The sequence below is a fragment of the Hyperolius riggenbachi genome, chromosome 3 (assembly GCF_040937935.1).
Source record: "Hyperolius riggenbachi isolate aHypRig1 chromosome 3, aHypRig1.pri, whole genome shotgun sequence".
Classification (NCBI taxonomy): domain Eukaryota; kingdom Metazoa; phylum Chordata; class Amphibia; order Anura; family Hyperoliidae; genus Hyperolius; species Hyperolius riggenbachi.
The window spans coordinates 140,005,092-140,024,545 of record NC_090648.1 but is presented as its reverse complement, the minus strand read 5'-3'; the positions used below and the strand labels follow the sequence as shown (position 1 = coordinate 140,024,545).

Sequence of the window (19,454 nt, the reverse complement as noted above, 5' to 3'; positions counted from 1 at the left end):
AACTTGTCGGTGAATGGTAATGGCACATGTGGGGGCTGTGTGCTCTCCTCTCTGTATGCTCTACACTATCTCCCCCACTACGGCATTTCCTCTGGTCTTTCACTCTCTCCAATACACCAGTCTTTCAACATGGATTGCACTGTAATTTTCATTCCTTGAGGTTTGTACACGGGCATGGTTATTTGTTAGTTTAGATTCATACACCACTTGTGGTGATTCTGTCATTCTCACTGCACCATAAGTTAATGTGGCCAAATGTATGAAACAAGTGAAAAGATGGAGTGAACCATTGCTCATAGCACTGATTTTGCAAACCATCAACTACCAGGAAATATCTGGTGTAAACAGATCAGAGCCCAGCAGAAGCATGGAGCTCCCCATTGGATTGCAAAAGACCTATGGGAATCCTCCTTTCCACCAGGGAGGATTCTCATTGGTAGTGAGTTGGTGGTTGGCAACCAGCATAGAGAGAATAGACATGTCCGCTCTCATAGGCTTCTGATTGTGCCTGTGCCCTGAGTGTGTGGTGCAGCAGGTTGGCACTCTGAGTTTTTTCCTGAGTGCAAACTGAGCCTAAAGCATACCTGAAATCTGTATATTAAAATATAATTTTCAATATTTAAATAATTTCTATCTCTTGCCTCCTCTTATAGTGCCAGAAAGTATATATTGTTTTTACATAGATTAGGGAGTGAGAGTAAGTTGTACCTGAAAATGTATCTTGTTACAATACCAGACTACAAAAATTAGGCCTTCTAAATCAGGAACTGTTTATAGAAAAAGTCAAAAATGATTTTTTTTTTTTTTTTAAAGAAAACCAACATAATTGCAAGCTCCAGAACTGCTGCATTGTAACACAGCTGTGCATACCATCCCCAGGCTACTCTAAAACACAATTTAAATACACCCTTTTGTGTGTCTATTTGTATCATAGCTGTTAACACTTCCATTTCCAGTACCCCAAAACATGTTGCCAATTTTAGAGTGGAGTCAGGAATGGAGATCCTTTATGTTCTTGACATTGGCGGTTATATGTGAAGTGTCTCTTCCCTGTCAGTCAGTCTAGTCTCCAGTTTGGGATGCAGCTTCCTGTGGCCTGTGCAGGAGCTGCCCTGTCCCATAATGTGCCTTGCATGGATTCTTCTATCTGCAGCTTGAAGTATTGCTGCTGCTATCACACATTCTGCATGGACGCTGGTTTCAGCTTTGAAGTCTTGGGTTTTTCTGGTAGGTACAGTGTAGTGAAGCGACAGTCCTCCAGTGGCAAGTATGGTTTCTTCACATACCATGGCTGCAGGTAGGCATTATAAAAATCCTTTGCTGAAATCCTCTTCTTTAGTATCACAGCTCTGACTCCAACCCAACCATCCTATGGAGACAAAAATCCCAGAAAACCATTACCAACCAGTCATAAAGGAAAGTCAAAATCAAGTGCTGTAGCCATCTGGGGAAGGTGAGATCGTAGTGCTTTAGTCCTGAGGTTTACCACATAACAGTTACGATTAAAGCAGTAGGATCAGCCATACTATGCCAGGGAAAAAACACATATAAGTAGATAAATACTTGATCTACTTACATAACACATGTATTATACTGTCCACGTTTTGATTTCAGTGAATGTTATATAGTAAATGACGAGAATTCTGTTCCTGGTGGGAGCCATGTCTTTTGCCCACAGTTAAAGAAAACCTGTACTGAAAATAAAAGTCAAAATAAGCATACACAAGTCATACTTACCTTCCGTGTAGTCTACTCCTCAGTGTCTTTCTCCTGTCCCGCGTCCTATTTGTTCACTATGATCAAGGGAATTTTCCGTCCTCCATTTTGAAAATAGCCATTACCCATAACAGCTTTCTGGTCAGCACACAGTTAAACTGTAACATCGCCCACTTGAGCCATAGGGAAACATTGACATTACCTGGTACATCCGTTTTCCTCTCAGCTATAACTGACAGCAACTGATATTTTACTGACAGCAACTGATATATTTCAGATCTGACAAAATATTGTCAGAACTGGATGGGATTATTGTCAGAAGAAAATGGTGAGCTTCTGAGAGGAACTGATGGCAAGGTAACTCTGTAATTTTCATTTGAAGTTACCTCATGTGTTTATTTTAAATATATTTACTCAGTACAGGTTCTCTTTAAGGATAACTCGTGATGTCATTTCTGCCCTTTACTTTTTTTCTTGTCTCCTCCAATCGCTGAGTCGCCTCAGCCTTGCTTGTAAACACAAGTGATTAGGTTTTAGATAAGAAGCTGGCAGGGAAATAAAGGAAAGAGGAGGAATAGATTATAGATAAAAAGAACCCCCAGCATGCAATTCTTTAGCACGACTACTAAAGGGCCAGTGTTCCTTAAGTATGTGATAACTCCAAATCATAACAGCAGAAAAAGTTTTGCAAGTTTTGAATGCAGGATTAGCATCTTTATCACTTAATACACTCAGACCAGTTGCTGTTGAAATTTGATTTTTATGGTGACGATACCACTTTAAGAAAGTACCTGTAATGAAACCACGCCTGGGGGTTACTAACCTTGGGAGCGGGAAGCCTTTGGGTCAGGAACCTTTTTGTCTGAGAGAGCCATAAACAGCACATCATTTAAATTGTAATTCAATGAGAGCCATACAATGTTTCAAACTGGGACAGTAGGGCTCACATCCCTGTTGCCATGGTGATGGAGGATTGATCCTCCAAGTTGCGGAAGTGTCAGACACATCTTCAGCTTCTCTTGGGTTTCAGCAACATCAGCAATTTCCCAGAGAGCCAGACAGGAGAAATACCGACTAACAGCTTGTACAGTTAGCTAGCTGACTTGGGGGTTGATTCACTTTGTAGGATGAGATCCCCGTACTTTGGCCCAATAGGCTGCCTGTTAAGTGATTGAAAAGCAATTTTACTTGCGCTGCCACACTAAGTTGCGCTACTTGAGCGGTGTAGCTTAGTGAATCAACCCCCTACTGATTTGTCTGTGAGCAAGATGTAGCCATCAAAAGAGCCACATCTGGCTCCTGAGCCATAGGGTCCCTACTCTTGCTCTGGATCCTAATGAGGCTTCCTCCATCCCAGCGATCCAGCGCTGGAAGCCCCCAGACTCCGGGGAGGTAAATATTTACCTACCGCAATCCAGCGTAGGGGCAGTAGCGGCTTTCCCATTGGGCTCAGGCAGAAATAATCCAGCCAGATTAGGTCCACTCTACTGCGTGGGAGCTGATTGGAAAAGCTGCTACTGCATTGAATCATGGTAGGTAAATATTGCTGCGCCAACACAGTGCTTGTTGGAGGAATATTCAGGGGAGCCAGCGCTGGATCCATGAGGCTACAGTGGATGGGGAAGCCTCATTAAGATCCAGAGGTTTCCCCCTCCTGAGGTAAATACCCCATAGGAGACTTTTTTTTTGTGTGACAGGCATACTTTAAAAACTTTCTCTATCATTTTTAATTCTGTAATCTGGAATACAACACCCCTGCTGACGAGGGAGCATTTATATTTCAAGACAGATTGGGTAGTGTGATTTACAAACTTATACCAGAAGGTCAGCAAAAACCAGACACTACTTAGTTCATGCATAGAGGAGATAATGTAACCAAACAATTCATGGAAGCTTACTTTGCAGCGCACCACCAAGAGCTGAGATTCATGTACATAGCGGAGGGTTCCTGGGGCTTTTGAAAAATCTACAAGAGCAAGAAAAAAAAAAAAAGAGGTAAGAATACTGGGCTTAAGATGTACCCCGAGACGGAAATTCCCCAATAAAATATACATACCTGGGGCTTCCTACAGCCCCCTCCAGCCTGATCACTCCCACGGCATCCTCTTCTCTCCCTCCATGCGCCCGTAATTGACCCCGGAAATTCCTTCGGTCCAGGGCCAACTGCACATGCGCGGCCCAGCCGCGAGCGCACTACCGCCCGTTCACGTCACCTGGAGTTTTCTGCTCCTGTGCAGTATTACAGCAGGAAGTGGAGAGCGCCAACCCCCCGAGTATGTATATTTTATTGGGGGATCTCCGTCTCTGGTACAATATAGTAAGAGTCTGCAATAACCATTTATTTGTTTCCCCAGAAATTGGCCCTAGCTTAGGATAAGGGCACTAGCTCAAATCTATGGCAGTGCATTATCTGCATGCTGTTTCCCCTAGTTTGTGTGGGATTCCTATGGGAAGTCTAGTTTCCATTTCCCAAAAACAAATAAGTTAATTGGCCTTTAACCACCTTAGCGGTATGGACGAGCTCAGCTCGTCCATTACCGCCAGAGGGTGCCGCTCAGGCCCTGCTGGGCCGATTTTGATCAAATCAAGAGCAGCACACGCAGCCGGCACTTTGCCAGCCGCGTGTGCTGCCCGATCGCCGCCGCTCTGCGGCGATCCGCCGCGAGCAGCGGCGAAAGAGGGTCCCCCCAGCCGCCTGAGCCCTGCGCAGCCGGAACAAATAGTTCCGGCCAGCGCTAAGGGCTGGATCGGAGGCGGCAGACGTCAGGACGTCGGCTGACGTCCATGACGTCACTCCGCTCGTCGCTATGGCGACGATCTAAGCAAAACAAGGAAGGCCGCTCATTGCGGCCTTCCTTGTTTATTCTGGGCGCCGGAGGCGATCAGAAGAACGCCTCCGGAGCGCCATCTAGTGGGCTTTCATGCAGCCAACTTTCAGTTGGCTGCATGAAATAGTTTTTTTTTTATTTAAAAAAAACCCTCATGCAGCTGCCCTGGCGATCTTAATAGAACGCCAGGGTGGTTAATAAGGTAACTCACTAAGTGTGCCCGTACAGTACTCTATATTACAGCTCGATCAACCCTCTGATACTATCACTTTATCAAATCAGAAGAGCATAGGACACTGGCGCACGTGTGACATCACTACAAGCATTGAGTCACATGGTACAAGTGATGTATGGCAAACTTAAGTATTGATACTACAAAAAATCCTACTAATGGCAGATTCCAGGTGTTTGTCCTCAGGCATTGGGCCCGATTCACAAAGCTTTTTCACCTGTTTCCGTTTTCACCTTATCTATGTTATTTGATTAAAGAGAAACGCAGACCAAGAATTGAACTTTATCCCAATCAGTAGCCGATACCCCCTTTTACACGAGAAATCTATTCCTTCTCACAAACAGACCATCAGGGGGCGCTGTATGGCTGATATTGTGGTGAAACCCCTCCCACAAGAAACTCTGAGGACCGTGGTACTCCTGGCAGTTTCCTGTCTGTGAACCTTGCTGCATTGTGGGAAATAGCTGTTTACAGCTGTTTCCAACTGCCAAAAAAGCATGCAGCAGCTACATCACCTGCCAACATTAAAAATGTCACCATGTAATAAATGTCAGAATGTAAATCAGGGATTTAAAAGATTTTACAATGGGCAAATACTGACTAAATCATTTATACATAATTATTGTAAAAATGAAGCTTTTTTTTATTACATTATTTTCACTGGAGTTCCTCTTTAGGCTAGTTACACACCAAGACCTTGCGTTAGGTGCTACGTTAAGGTCGCATAACGTGCACCTAACGCAAGGCCTGGTGCACTTCGATGTGGACGTCAGAGTGAGCCGCGTTGTGCAGCTCACTCTGGCGTCCGTGATGCGTACTCTTGGACGCATGCGGCATCACGTGGTCCCGCCGGCCAGTCGCCGCACAGAGCGGCCGCACCAGGAAGTAAACACTGTACGTCACAACGTGCAGTGAATATTAATTAGCCATGTGCCTGGCCGCTCTCCGCTCCTCCCCAACCTGACTGCGCATGTGCAAACAGTCTAACGCGGCTTAAGCCGCTGTAACGCCGTAGCATGCTGCACTACGTGCAGCGTTACATGTAACGCAACGTTGGCTGTGTGAACAGCCCACTTGTGTTACATTGCTGTGCGTTGGGGGAGCGTTACAGGCTGCACTAACGTGCGCCTGTAACGTCCCTGTGTGTAAGCAGCCTTAAGCTGCCAAAGAGCAAAAATATAAATACAATTAAGGCAAGAAAAGTAATATTGAAATGAAGTTAATCAGGAACTGTCACAAGGACCCCTCGTGGCCAGACCGCAAATTGCCTTCCAATTGGTTTCAGCACACAGACCATGCAAGCTGTGGTCGCGATCTCTGCGCAGAAACCGACGGAATTTGGGCAGCAGTCCGACTAGGAGGGAGCCTGTGAGGTACAGTAATTACAACTTACACACTATTTCAGGGTATAACTGAGGAGCCCACTGAGTGTCTGAGCCTAGATCTACAAATAAAAACGGTTAAACACACTCTATTCTGTCTAGCTAACAACAATACAATAGTAGCGTCTCTTCAGAAGTCTGGGTTCAGTTTCTGTGTATAGATGAATAATAGGGTAGCTGGAACAACAACTGACGATAGCGTCGGTTTATTGAAAGCAATATAAATAATTAATATATGCAGAAAATTATTAAAATCAACAATTATAGAAACATTAATAGCCAGTATGAAAAGAAAAGGATAAAATACTCAGGTTCGTGGAATTATGTCCGTTCTGGGAAAACTTGTAAAGTTCAGTTCAAAGTCCAAACAAACCAGGTGCCAGTATGTCCTCAAGCTGGCAAGGATATAATCAGCATGATGTTCAAAGTGGAGGACCCTGAGTTTGGCTCCTCTGCCATTCTTATGCCCCTGATCCAGTAGGAGGGAGTGAGGGCGGGAGCCACACACCCCCTTAGAATATGAGATGAGTCCTCTCCTTGTCCTGGGGACCAGAAATCATATCTAACCATATATGGGCTCTATCTCACCGAACCGTACAGGTCAGGGCAGATTTACTAACATTTTCAGGTCTGTCTCGATTTACCCAGCAGCCTGATACCAAACATTAGGGGTAGGACCCCTGTGGTATCATCAGGGCACTTATCGAACTGCCTAACTGGCAGTCTTTACCTCAGAATGTTCTGAAACGTTTTCAGAACCAGACCAGGCCCAGCATGCTCTGGGAGTTTGGGGAACCTGCCAGCCTGGCAATACAGGAAATATGACACATAGCAGTTTATGGAATATTATATACATCTAGAGGTAACAGTAGGTCAGTTCTAGGTGAAGGCTCTTTTGAAGCTCTTGGGCAGCAAGCTACGTGTCAGCTCCCCTGCTGGGATTGTAGCCAGAGAGTCTGACTTTTCCCCCACTAAATTGGTTCTGCCATCCTGCTTATCAACTTCATCTGATGGATGGGCCATTAGCACAGCTTGATGCCGGGGACACTCTGCAGCAGGCTTCTGCCTTTTGGTGGAAGGAGGGAAAGAACTGTCTTTTTAACAAAAACAAAAAAAAAACCAGGAATGTCAGTTTCTGATTACTGCAATGGCTGCACAAATTTAGCCAGAAAGCGATCAGAAATTGGGCTGCGCGGATCCTTCCAATTCGCCCGCGTTTCTCACGGCTGTTCCGTTACTTTGAGTGATTCTATTGCTTGTAAATGTGCTGAAAGGTTATTTGCATCATTTAGGTGATAAGTCATTTATGAGAAAGTTTTGAACAGAGCCCAATCGCTGTAAATGAAAAAAGGGCTGAAAAAACAGCCTAATCCAGTGATGGCTAACCTTAGCACTCCAGCTGTGACAAAACTACAAATCCCATCATGCCTCTGCTTCCAGAGTTATGCTTAAAGCTGTCAGAGCTCCACAGCTGGAGTGCCAAGGTTAGCCATCACTGGCCTAATCCATCTACCCAAGCCTCATCTTGAAAAGTTGACACATGTTTTGTATTTCTGTGCTGTCTCTCTAGGTTTCAAATCATTTCCCCAGATATGGTGAAGATATTAAGCTATATTTATGACCTGAACGGATCATTGAATCTGGAACTTCAGTGAAGCCAAGGACTTTAATAGGTGTGCCCATCCATACCGTCTGCAGTGGCATCTATAGAAAAAAAAAAAGTTTAAAATCCAATTTGAGCAGGACAAGTGCCATATAATTACAAAACTACATCCAACTCCAATGGATCTGATTTATTAAGGCATTTCCAGTGTGGGATTTAACCACTTCCCGACCGCCGTATTGACAACTGGCGGCCGGGAAGTGGACCCCGCAAGGTCCGCCGTATTGACAAATGGCGGCGGTCCTTGTAGGGGCATGGGCGGAGTAATCGCGTCATCCGTGACGCGATCCTCCGCCGGAGCCTGTCTCCGCTCACCCGCCGCAACATCCTGCCGGCCATACGGAAGCGCCGGCGGGATGTTAACCCGACGATCGCCGCATACAAAGTGTATAATACACTTTGTAATGTTTACAAAGTGTATTATACAGGCTGCCTCCTGCCCTGGTGGTCCCAGTGTCCGAGGGACCACCAGGGCAGGCTGCAGCCACCCTATGTCGCACCCAAGCACACTGATTTCTCCCCCCCCCCCCCTGCCCCAGATCGCCCACAGCACCCCTCAGACCCCCCCTTCCCCGAGATTTGAAAATTTTCCGAAGGGTTCCTCGGGTCAAAAAAGGTTGAGAAAGGCTGATCTAGACAGATATATCCATCCAGATAGACACGAGTGGTTAAATGAATTGGGAAAAAACGGGGGGGGTTTATTTTCCTGTTTCACAAAATAAAGTAGTAAAACCTGCTACACCAAATTCATATTTCCTTCTTAGCCATTGTCAACTGCCTGCTTACTACCTTAACCACTTCCCGACCGCCTAACGCACAGGGGCGGCCGGGAAGTGGAGCCCGCAAGGACCAGCTCACCCACAGAGGCGGCGGTCCTTGTAAGGGCATGGGCGGAGCGATCGCGTCATCCCGACGATCGCCGCATACAAAGTGTATAATATACTTTGTAATGTTTACAAAGTGTATTATACAGGCTGCCTCCTGCCCTGGTGGTCCCAGTGTCCGAGGGACCACCAGGGCAGGCTGCAGCCACCCTATGTCGCACCCAAGCACACTGATTTCTCCCCCCCCCTGCCCCAGATCGCCCTCAGACCCCCCCTTATCAATTCGCCAGGGCATTATTTGCATCTGTCCTTCCCTGTAATAACCCACTGATCACCCATCAATCACCCCCTGTCACTGCCACCCATCAATCAACCCCTAACCTGCCCCTTGCGGGCAATCTGATCACCCACCCACACCAATAGATCGCCCGCAGATCCGACATCAGATCACCTCCCAAGTGCAGTGTTTACATCTGTTCTCTCCTCCAAACACCCACTAATTACCAATCAATCACCCCCTGTCACTGCTACCCATCAGATTAGACCCCTATCTGCCCCTAGGGCACTCAATCACCCGCCCATACCCTCAGAACGCCCTCAGACCCCAGCCCTGATTACCTCGCCAGTGCATTGCTTGCATCTATTCCCCCCTCTAATCACACCTTGCGACACCCATCAATCACCTCCTGTCACCCCCTAGCACTCCTATCCATCAGATCAGGCCCAATACAACTTGTCATCTAAAAGGCCACCCTGCTTATGACCGGTTCCACAAAATTCGCCCCCTCATAGACCACCTGTCATCAAAATTTTCAGATGCTTATACCCCTTAACAGTCATTTTGAGACATTTTGTTTCCAGACTACTCACGGTTTTGGGCCCGTAAAATGCCAGGGCGGTATAGGAACCCCACAAACTGACCCCATTTTAGAAAAAAGACACCCCAATGTATTCTGTTAGGTGTATGACGAGTTCATAGAAGATTTTATTTTTTGTCGAAAGTTAGCGGAAATTGATTTTTTTTTTTTTTTCACAAAGTGTCATTTTTCACTAACTGGTGACAAAAAATAAAATCTTCTATGAACTCGCCATACACCTAACGGAATACCTTGGGGTGTCTTCTTTCTAAAATGGGGTCACTTGTGGGGTTCCTATACTGCCCTGGCATTTTAGGGGCCCTAAACCGTGAGCAGTAGTCTAGAATCCAAATGCCTCAAAATGACCTGTGATTAGGACGTTGGGCCCCTTAGCGCACCTAGGCTGCAAAAAAGGTGTCACACATGTGGTATCGCCGTACTCAGGAGAAGTATTATAATGTGTTTTGGGGTGTATTTTTACACATACCCATGCTGGGTGGGAGAAATCTCTCTGTAAATGGACAATTGTGTGTAAAAAAAAAATCAAACAATTGTCATTTACAGAGATATTTCTCCCACCCAGCATGGGTATGTATATATGTATAGAAAAACTTCTATGAACTCACCATACTCCTAACGGAATACCTTGGGGTGTCTTCTTTCTAAAATGGGGTCATTAGTGGGGTTCCTATACTGCCCTGGCATTTTAGGGGCCCTAAACCGTGAGGAGTAGTCTTGAAACATAAATGACCTGTGAAATCCTAAAGGTACTCATTGGACTTTGGGCCCCTTAGCGCAGTTAGGCTGCAAAAAAGTACCAATCATGTGGTATCGCCGTACTCGGGAGAAGTAGTATAATGTGTTTTGGGGTGTATTTTTACACATACCCATGCTGGGTGGGAGAAATACCTCTGTAAATGACAATCTTTTGATTTTTTTTACACACAATTGTCCATTTACAGAGTTATTTCTCCCACCCAGCATGGGTATGTGTAAAAATACACCCCAAAACACATTGTACTATTTCTCCCGAGTACGGAACCCCACAAACGACTCCATTTTAGAAAGAAGACACCCCAAGGTATTCTGTTAGTAGTACGGTGAGTTCATAGAAGATTTTATTTTTTGTCACAAGTTAGCGGAAATTGATTTTTGTTGTTTTTTTTTCACAAAGTGTCATTTTCTGCTAACTTGTGCCAAAAAATAAAATCTATGAACTCACCGTACTACTAACGGAAAACCTTGGGGTGTCTTCTTTCTAAAATGGGGTCATTTGTGGGGTTCCTATACTGTCCTGGCATTTTAGGGGCCCTAAACCATGAGGAGTAGTCTTGAAACGAAATTTCTCAAAATGACCTGTGAAATCCTAAAGGTACTCATTGGACTTTGGGCCCCTTAGCGCAGTTAGGGTGCAAAAAAGTGCTACACATGTGGTATCGCCGTACTCAGGAGAAGTAGTAAAATGTGTTTTGGGGTGTATTTTTACACATACCCATGCTGAGTGGGAGAAAGATCTCTGTAAATGGACAATTGTGTGTAAAAAAATGTATGTGTACAAATACACCCCAAAACACATTATACTACTCCTGAGTACGGCAATACCACATGTGTGGCACTTTTTTGCAGCCTAACTGCGCTAAGGGGCCCAAAGTCCAATGAGCACCTTTAGGCTTTACAGGGGTGCTTACAAATTAGCACCCCCCAAAATGCGAGGACAGTAAACACACCCCACAAATGACCCCATTTTGGAAAGTAGACACTTCAAGGTAATCAGAGAGGGGCATGGTGAGTCCGTGGCAGATTTAATTTTAATTTTGGTCGCAAGTTAGAAGAAATGGAAACTTTTTTTTTTTTTTTTTTGTCACAAAGTGTAATTTTCCGCTTACTTGTGACAAAAATTAATATCTTCTATGAACTCACCATGCCTCTCAGTGAATACTTTGGGATGTCTTCTTTCCAAAATGGGGTCATTTGGGGGGTATTTATACTATCCTGGAATTCTAGCCCCTCATGAAACATGTCAGGTGGTTAGAAAAGTCATAGATGCTTGAAAATGGGAAAATTCACTTTTTGCACCATAGTTTGTAAACGCTATAACTTTTACCCAAACCAATAAATATACACTGAATGGGTTTTTTTTTTTATCAAAAACATGTTTGTCCACATTTTTCGTGCTGCATGTATACAGAAATGTTACTTTATTTGAAAAATGTCAGCACAGAAAGTTAAAAAAAATCATTTTTTTGCCAAAATTCATGTCTTTTTTGATGAATATAATAAAAAGTAAAAATCGCAGGAGCAATCAAATAGCACCAAAAGAAAGCTTTATTAGTGACAAGAAAAGGAGCCAAAATTCATTTAGGTGGTAGGTTGTATGAGCGAGCAATAAACCGTGAAAGCTGCAGTGGTCTGAATGGAAAAAAAGTGGCCGGTCCTTAAGGGGGGTAAAGCCCACGACCCTCAAGTGGTTAATAACTGATCTAGTAAACCTGGAGGGATTTTTAAAAGATTTGACTATTATGTGGCAAAATTACCTGGGGCATATTGGAATTTAGTGAGGGCGGCTGAAGGGTTTGTGAATTAGGATTTGTGTAATTGCAGTCCCATGTAATACCTGGTACAGTATGAGATTTTCTGGCAGATTTACTGCCAGATCGATTTCCGATCTGAACAGAAAATCGATCGGAAATCAGATCAGACATGTTGGAAATAATCGATCTGGCAGTAAATCTGCCCGAAAATCTCATCATGTGTACTTAGCATTTGTGTCCACAGGTAGGCCTTAGTATAACTATACATATATATGTGTGGGCTGGCCTGGAATTTGTTAAAGTACCTGACTGAAGAGCGAACAAATTGGCCACATGCAGCTGTTCAAATAATCCAAATGCCAAATCTTTATTACACAACATTGTACAAAAAGAGCTCCTCACATTGAGCCAGTTCACAGATTAATAATCTAAAATTAGCTCTGCGCAGAGATGATTTTAGATTATTAAAGAGAATCTGTACTCTAATATTCTTACAATAAAAAGCATACGATTCTATTCCTTATGTTCCTCTGTGCCCCTCTGTGCTGTTTGTCACTCCCTGCTGCAATCCTGGCTTGTAATTAACAGTTTAAGGCAGTGTTTACAAACAAATAACTGGCTTCTAACCAGAGTATCATAGGCTGAGAGGAGCTTACTGTGTGATTCATGCAGAGCTTGGAGGGGGTGTGTAAAGCTTCTGCCAATGACAAGCAGTGCTGCACATTCCACACATTCCAGCCTCTTGCCGACAGACAGGACAGAGGAAAGAAGATAAGATTTATTACAGAGACAGTGCAACTAGAAAAGGTTGCAGAAAGACAGACCACATCAGAACAGGTATAGGAACTTATAGAATAGAAAAAATAAGGCTCAAAATTTTGTTACAGAGTCTCTTTAATCTGTGAACTGGCTCAATGTGAGGAGCTCTTTTTGTACAATGTTGTGTAATAAAGATTTGGTATTTGGATTATTTTGAACAGGTGCATGTGGCCAATTTGTTCGCTCTACAGTCAGGTATATGTATAATATGGCTGCACCAACTCAATAAATCCATAAAATCAGCTATTATTTAAATGTAAATTGATACACAGCACAGCCTGCAGACTCCATGCAATTTAAATGTGTTAAAGTACACCTGAATTGAGAGGGATAGGCCATATTTATTTCCTTTTAAACAATACCAGTTGCCTGGCAGCCCTGCTGATCTCTTTGGCTGCAGTAGTGTCTGAATCACACCAGACAAGCATGCAGCTCATCCAGTCAGAAATACCTGATCTGCATATTTGTTCAAGGGCCATGGCTAAGAGTATTAGAAACAGAGGCTCAGCAGGACAGCCAGGCAATCAGCATGGGTTAAAAAGAAATAAATATGGCAGCCTCCATATCACTCTCCCTTCAGGTGTCCTTTAAAAAAAAAAGAAAGAAAGAAATCTTTTACTCTGAATGCTGCACATCATACATCATTACCCAAGCATTAAGTCACAAGGCAGGAGACCTAACTACAGTTAGATTAGACCTGGCTGAGAGTGACAAATCCTAACCACTTAAAGAGGAACTGTCGCGGAAATCTTAAAATTTAAAACATATACAAATAATAAGTACATTTCTCCCAATAAAGAAAGCCCTGAGACCCCCCCCCCCCCCCCCCCTAATGAGAAAATGGGTTAGTCCAAAATCTGTTGGTAATGTCAGATTTCTACTACCTACTGTAAGTGACAGCAACATAGGATAAAAGTAATTTATAGCACATTCTACTCTGCAAGAAATGTACTTATTTTTATGCGTTTTAAATGTTAAGATTTTCGCGACAGTTCCTCTTTAAGTCTTGTACACAATTACAAATAAGGTTGCCTGCAGGGATCAGGACTCAATCATAGCTGAGTGCTGTTTCTATGGAGGGGTTAGATAGGAGAGGGTTGGGGGTTATTGAAACTGCCTCAGCGGAGTTTAACCGTAAGTGTAGGAACATAGCTTTAGTAACAAACAACTGCAAAGTAATCCAGATCAGGTTTGAGGGATCACTTATGATATCCCCAGAGGAAGTGCTTGGAGATCTCGGAAGATGCTGAATATCAGGCCCTTTGTCTCAATACAACCTTCACAGATTTACAATTACAGTAATCCTAAAATATTTATTATGAAATCTGTGAAGAACTGCTGTAAAACAGTTTGCCTGATTACACTATATGCTACATACGGTATGAATAGCAATAGCATACATGAAATGAAATTCAGTATAGTTACCACAAAGCCAATGGCACGCTCAAGCTTTATGATCTGCGCTGGGGTCTGCTCCTCCCACTTTATGCAGTGCAATGCAGCAGAGATCTTGGGTGCTGAATAGGAAGTACAATGAATAGCATCAGATCCAGTATAATCATGTCATCTATGTATCCATATTACATCCACAGCAACTATTTCATTTTGGATAGTGTGGAAAGCGTCGAGAACCTCTTCCAAGTGTTTACCATTCTCCCACTGCCCACCAAACAGATTTCCGTCACTTACTGTCCATGAGGCACCAAAAGTAACACTGAAGCCATGACAGTAATAGACAGGCTGGTTCCACACTGCTAACCCGTGGTTCGCCAAAAAATGCCTTTGGGGATTTCCTTGTTAATGCTTCTGGCTGAAAGCTAAGCAGGAAGTGAGGCTCTCTAACGCTTACTTCCTGTGGCCGAAAAACAAATTGTGCAGAAGTGTATTGAAAAACATGCTTCTGCGCATGCGCGCCGCAAAAAACAAAAATAAACACTGTATATTTAAATGATAACTAATGAGAAAGGGAGGGATACAGTTCAACTTACCTGGGGCTTCTAAGACACAAAAACCAGGAAGTGAGCTGCGGCGGGGACCGGAGGGTCGTTTTGTCCCGGCGCAGGCACCAGATGCCTGTGGGGGGCCAGTAAAATCTCCAGGTAAGTTGAACTCTCCCCTCCCTCTCCCCCTACCAAAAATCCTTTAAAGAAAACCTGTAACTAAAAAAAGTTCCCCTGGGGGTACTCACTTCGGTCGGGGGAAGCCTCCGGATCCTGTCGAGGCTTCCCCCATCCTCCTGTGTCCCACAGCGGTCTCGCTGAGCCCCTCCGAGCAACGGGATGTAAATAGTTACCTTCTCGGCTCCAGTGCAGGCGCAGTATCGGCTCTCCGCTCGGAGATAGACGGAAACAGCCGATCGCTGTCGGGCCACTCTACTGCACAGGCGTAAGTCTCCTGCGCCTGCGTAATAGAGCGGACCTGATAGAGATCAGCTATTTCCGCCTATCTCCGTGCTGAGAGCCGCAACAGCGCCCCCGCTGGAGCCAAGGAAGGTAAATACAGGATCTTCTCAAAAAATTAGCATATTGTAATAAAGTTCATTATTTTCTGTAATGTACTGATAAACATTAGACTTTCATATATTTTAGATTCAAATACACACAACTGAAGTAGTTCAAGCCTTTTATTGTTTTAATATTGATTATTTTGGCATACAGCTCATGAAAACCCAAATTTCCTATCTCAAAAAATTAGCATATTTCATCCGACCAATAAAAGAAAAGTGTTTTGTTTTTTTTTAAAGTCAACTTTCAAATAATTATGTTCAGTTATGCACTCAATACTTGGTGGGGAATCCTTTTGCAGAAATGACTGCTTCAATGCGGCGTGGCATGGAGGCAATCAGCCTGTGGCACTGCTCAGGTGTTATGAAGGCCCAGGATGCTTCGATAGCGGCCTTAAGCTCATCCAGAGTGTTGGGTCTTGCGTCTCTCAACTTTCTCTTCATAATATAATGGGGTTAAGGTCAGGAGAGTTGGCAGGCCAATTGAGCACAGTAATACCATGGTCAGTAAACCATTTACCAGTGGTTTTGGCACTGTGAGCAGGTGTCAGGTCGTGCTGAAAAATGAAATCTTCATCTCCATAAAGCTTTTCAGCAGATGGAAGCATGAAGTGCTCCAAAATCTCCTGATAGCTAGCTGCATTGACCCTGCCCTTGATAAAACACAGTGGACCAACACCAGCAGCTGACATGGCACCACAGACCATCACTGACTGTGGGTACTTGACACTGAACTTCAGGCATTTTGGCATTTCCCTCTCCCCAGTCTTCCTCCAAACTCTGGCACCTTGATTTCCGAATGACATGTAAAAGTTGCTTTTATCCGAAAAAAAGTACTTTGGACCACTGAGCAACAGTCTAGTGCTGCTTCTCTGTAGCCCAGGTCAGGCGCTTCTGCTGCTGTTTCTGGTTCAAAAGTGGGTTCATGCTTCCATCTGCTGAAAAGCTTTCTAGTGATGAAGATTTCATTTTTCAGCACGACATGGCACCTGCTCACAGTGCCAAAACCACTGGTAAATGGTTTACTGACCATGGTATTACTGAGCTCAATTGGCCTGCCAACTCTTCTGTCCTGAACCCCACAGAGAATCTGTGGGATATTATGAAGAGAAAGTTGAGAGACGCAAGACCCAACACTCTGGATGAGCTTAAGGCCGCTATCGAAGCATCCTGGGCCTCCATAACACCTGAGCAGTGCCACAGGCTGATTGCCTCCATGCCACGCCGCATTGAAGCAGTCATTTCTGCAAAAGGATTCCCCACCAAGTATTGAGTGCATAACTGAACATAATTATTTGAAAGTTGACTTAAAAAAAAAAAAGGTTGACTTTTTTTGTTTTAAAAACACTTATCTTTTATTGGTTGGATGAAATATGTTAATTTTTTGAGATAGGAAATTTGGGTTTTCATGAGCTGTATGCCAAAATAATCAATATTAAAACAATAAAAGGCTTGAACTACTTCAGTTGTGTGTATTTGAATCTAAAATATATGAAAGTCTAATGTTTATCAGTACATTACAGAAAATAATGAACTTTATCACAATATGCTAATTTTTTGAGAAGATCCTGTATATCAAGCCTTGTCAGGCTTCTCGAGCCAGGATTGCGGGTCGCTTCGGGGGAGCCAGCGCTGGATTGCCTGCAGCTACAGGGAAGCCTCATTGGGACCCTGAGGCTTCCCTCTCCCGAGGTACGTAAGCCCCAGGCTTTATACAGGGTCTCTCTAAGGTGATTACTAATGATCCAATTTTTTTATCCAATTTTACCAAATTTATATCCATACCCTGTATAAGGGTAAATTGAATGAATGTACTGAATGGATATATCAGGCAGCCCTTCATGGTGCCCATACACAGTACAATCAAAACATCTGATTTTCCTGTTTACCCGACCAAAACGATCAAAAATAATTAATTTTTCCCTATCAAGAAAAACAAGTATCCCATTTTTTTCAATAAAAATCCTTTGGACATTTTGGAAGAATCTTTATATTCAATCTAATGGAATAACGGAATGAAATGTAATCGGAAAAAAATGGTACTATGTATGGGCACCATCATATTACATAGAAATGGTAAGATTGAATGAAAAAGATTGGATCATTATTGACCACCTTAAGGGTTGCATTCAGCAGGTCACCCTGGTGTGTTTAACCTCCTTGCCGGTTATCCTGAGCTGAGCTCGGGGTAACTCGTGCAGGAGGATTGCTCTGGCCCTGCTAGGCCGATTTTCACAATTTTTTTTTTCCTACACGCTGCTAGCACTTTGCTAGTTGCGTGTAGTACGTGATCGCCGCCGCTACCCGCCGTGCCGAGCCACCCCCAGACCCCTGCGCAGCCTGGCCAATCAGTGCTAGGCAGCGTTGAGGGGTGGATCGGGATTCCCTCTGACGTCCATGACGTCATCCCGCCCCGTTGCCATGGCGACGGGGGAAGCCTTGTAGGAAATCCCGTTCTGAACGGGATTTCCTGCTTGCGGAGATCGCCGGAGGCGATCGGAGTGGGTGGTGGGATGCCGCTACTCAGCGACTATCATGTAGCTAGCGCTAGGCTAGCTACATGATTTAAAAAAATAAAAATTTAAAAGTGCTGCGCTGCCCCCTTGCCGCAATAATTTAAACAGCAAGGGGGTTAACCACTTGCCGACCGCGCACTCATACCGCGCGTCGGCAAAGTGGCAGCTGCAGGACCAGCGACGCAGTTCTGCGTCGCCGGCTGCAGACTAATTAATCAGGAAGCAGCCGCTCGCGCGAGCGGCTGCTTCCGGTCAATTCACGGCGGGGGGCTCCGTGAATAGCCTGCGGGCCGCCGATCGCGGCTTGCAGGCTAAATGTAAACACAAGCGGAAATAATCCGCTTTGTTTACATTGTACGGCGCTGCTGCGCAGCAGCGCCGTAAGGCAGATCGGCGATCCCCGGCCAATCAGCGGCCGGGGATCGCCGCCATGTGACAGGGGACAGCCTGTCACTGGCTGCACAGGACGGATAGCGTCCTGTGCAGCCCAGATTTGCCAGGGGGGACAGGGATGAGAGGGAGGGGGGGAATTTCGCCGCGGAGGGGGGCTTTGAGGTGCCCCCCCCCCGCAACACCCGGCAGGCAGGAGCGATCAGACCCCCCCAGCACATCATCCGCCTAGTGGGGAAAAAAGGGGGGCGATCTGGTCGCTCTGCCTGCACCCTGATCTGTGCTGGGGGCTGCACAGCCCACCCAGCACAGATCAGCTAAAACAGCGCTGGTCCTTAAGGGGGGGGGGGTAAAGGGTGGGTCCACAAGTGGTGAAGAGTCTTGCTCAAGGACTCCTTAACTGAAGAGGTAACAGGATTCAAACCCTGGTCTTCTGTGTCAAAGCTGGTGTCTGCATTACATTTTTCACCTAAGGAATATTGCAAAAGTTAAAAGACAACTATAGCAAGGGATATGGAGGCTGCCATATTTATTTTCTTTTAAGCAATACCAGTTGTCTGGCTGCCTCTAATACTTTAGCCATAGCCCCTGAACAAGCATGCAGCAGATCAGGTGTATCGGATTATATTGTCAGATATCATAAGATTAGCTGCATGCTTGTTTCTGGTGTGATTCAGATACTACTGTAGCCAAATAGATCAGCAGGCCAGGCAACTGGTATTGTTTGTAAGAAAATAAATATGGCAGCCTCCATATTCTTTTCATTTCAGCGGTCCTTTAAAGAGACTCTGAAGTCTCAAAAAAATCCAGTTTTTATTTTGCTCGCTCCTGAAAGCACAATGAGCTCTACAAACAAAAGGCATGTGAGGAACTGTCTGTGAGGGGAACTCCCCCACAGAGTTTGTTTGTAAACTTGATTCTGAGGTTAGGTACAATATAACAACGGTTTTGTTTGTTTTTGCTTGAAGCAGAATTTTTATTGATCCGAAACTTCATTAAATAAAATCCTTTTCTAGAACCACATGAAATAGCCATCTATGTAAAATCATTTCTTACCAAGTGTTGCACCTTCTTTGGGCTGTTCTTTTGCACAGCTTAGACATCTGGGCAAGTCTTTCAAAACAGATATGAGCTGTAAAAGAAATTAAAAGCAAGAACCAATACAAGAGATCATTTATAAAGGAAGATCTATT

The 19,454-nt window shown here is 44.5% G+C and overlaps 1 protein-coding gene across 3 annotated transcripts in view; it reads right to left on the bottom strand.

Annotated features, from left to right (window-relative positions):
- Positions 1-753: 753 nt before the first annotated feature.
- Positions 754-19,454, bottom strand: part of MTFMT (mitochondrial methionyl-tRNA formyltransferase) — a 68,486-nt gene continuing 49,785 nt past the window's right edge. For all 3 annotated transcript variants that reach the window (XM_068274996.1, XM_068274994.1, XM_068274995.1), the window contains 5 exons: positions 19,318-19,393; positions 14,278-14,369; positions 7,781-7,862; positions 3,615-3,682; positions 754-1,369 (listed from right to left, as the gene is read on the bottom strand). In XM_068274996.1, coding sequence (XP_068131097.1) covers positions 1,175-1,369; positions 3,615-3,682; positions 7,781-7,862; positions 14,278-14,369; positions 19,318-19,393 — 513 coding nt within the window. In that variant the 3' untranslated portion in view covers positions 754-1,174. The remainder of the gene's footprint in view (positions 1,370-3,614; positions 3,683-7,780; positions 7,863-14,277; positions 14,370-19,317; positions 19,394-19,454) is intronic.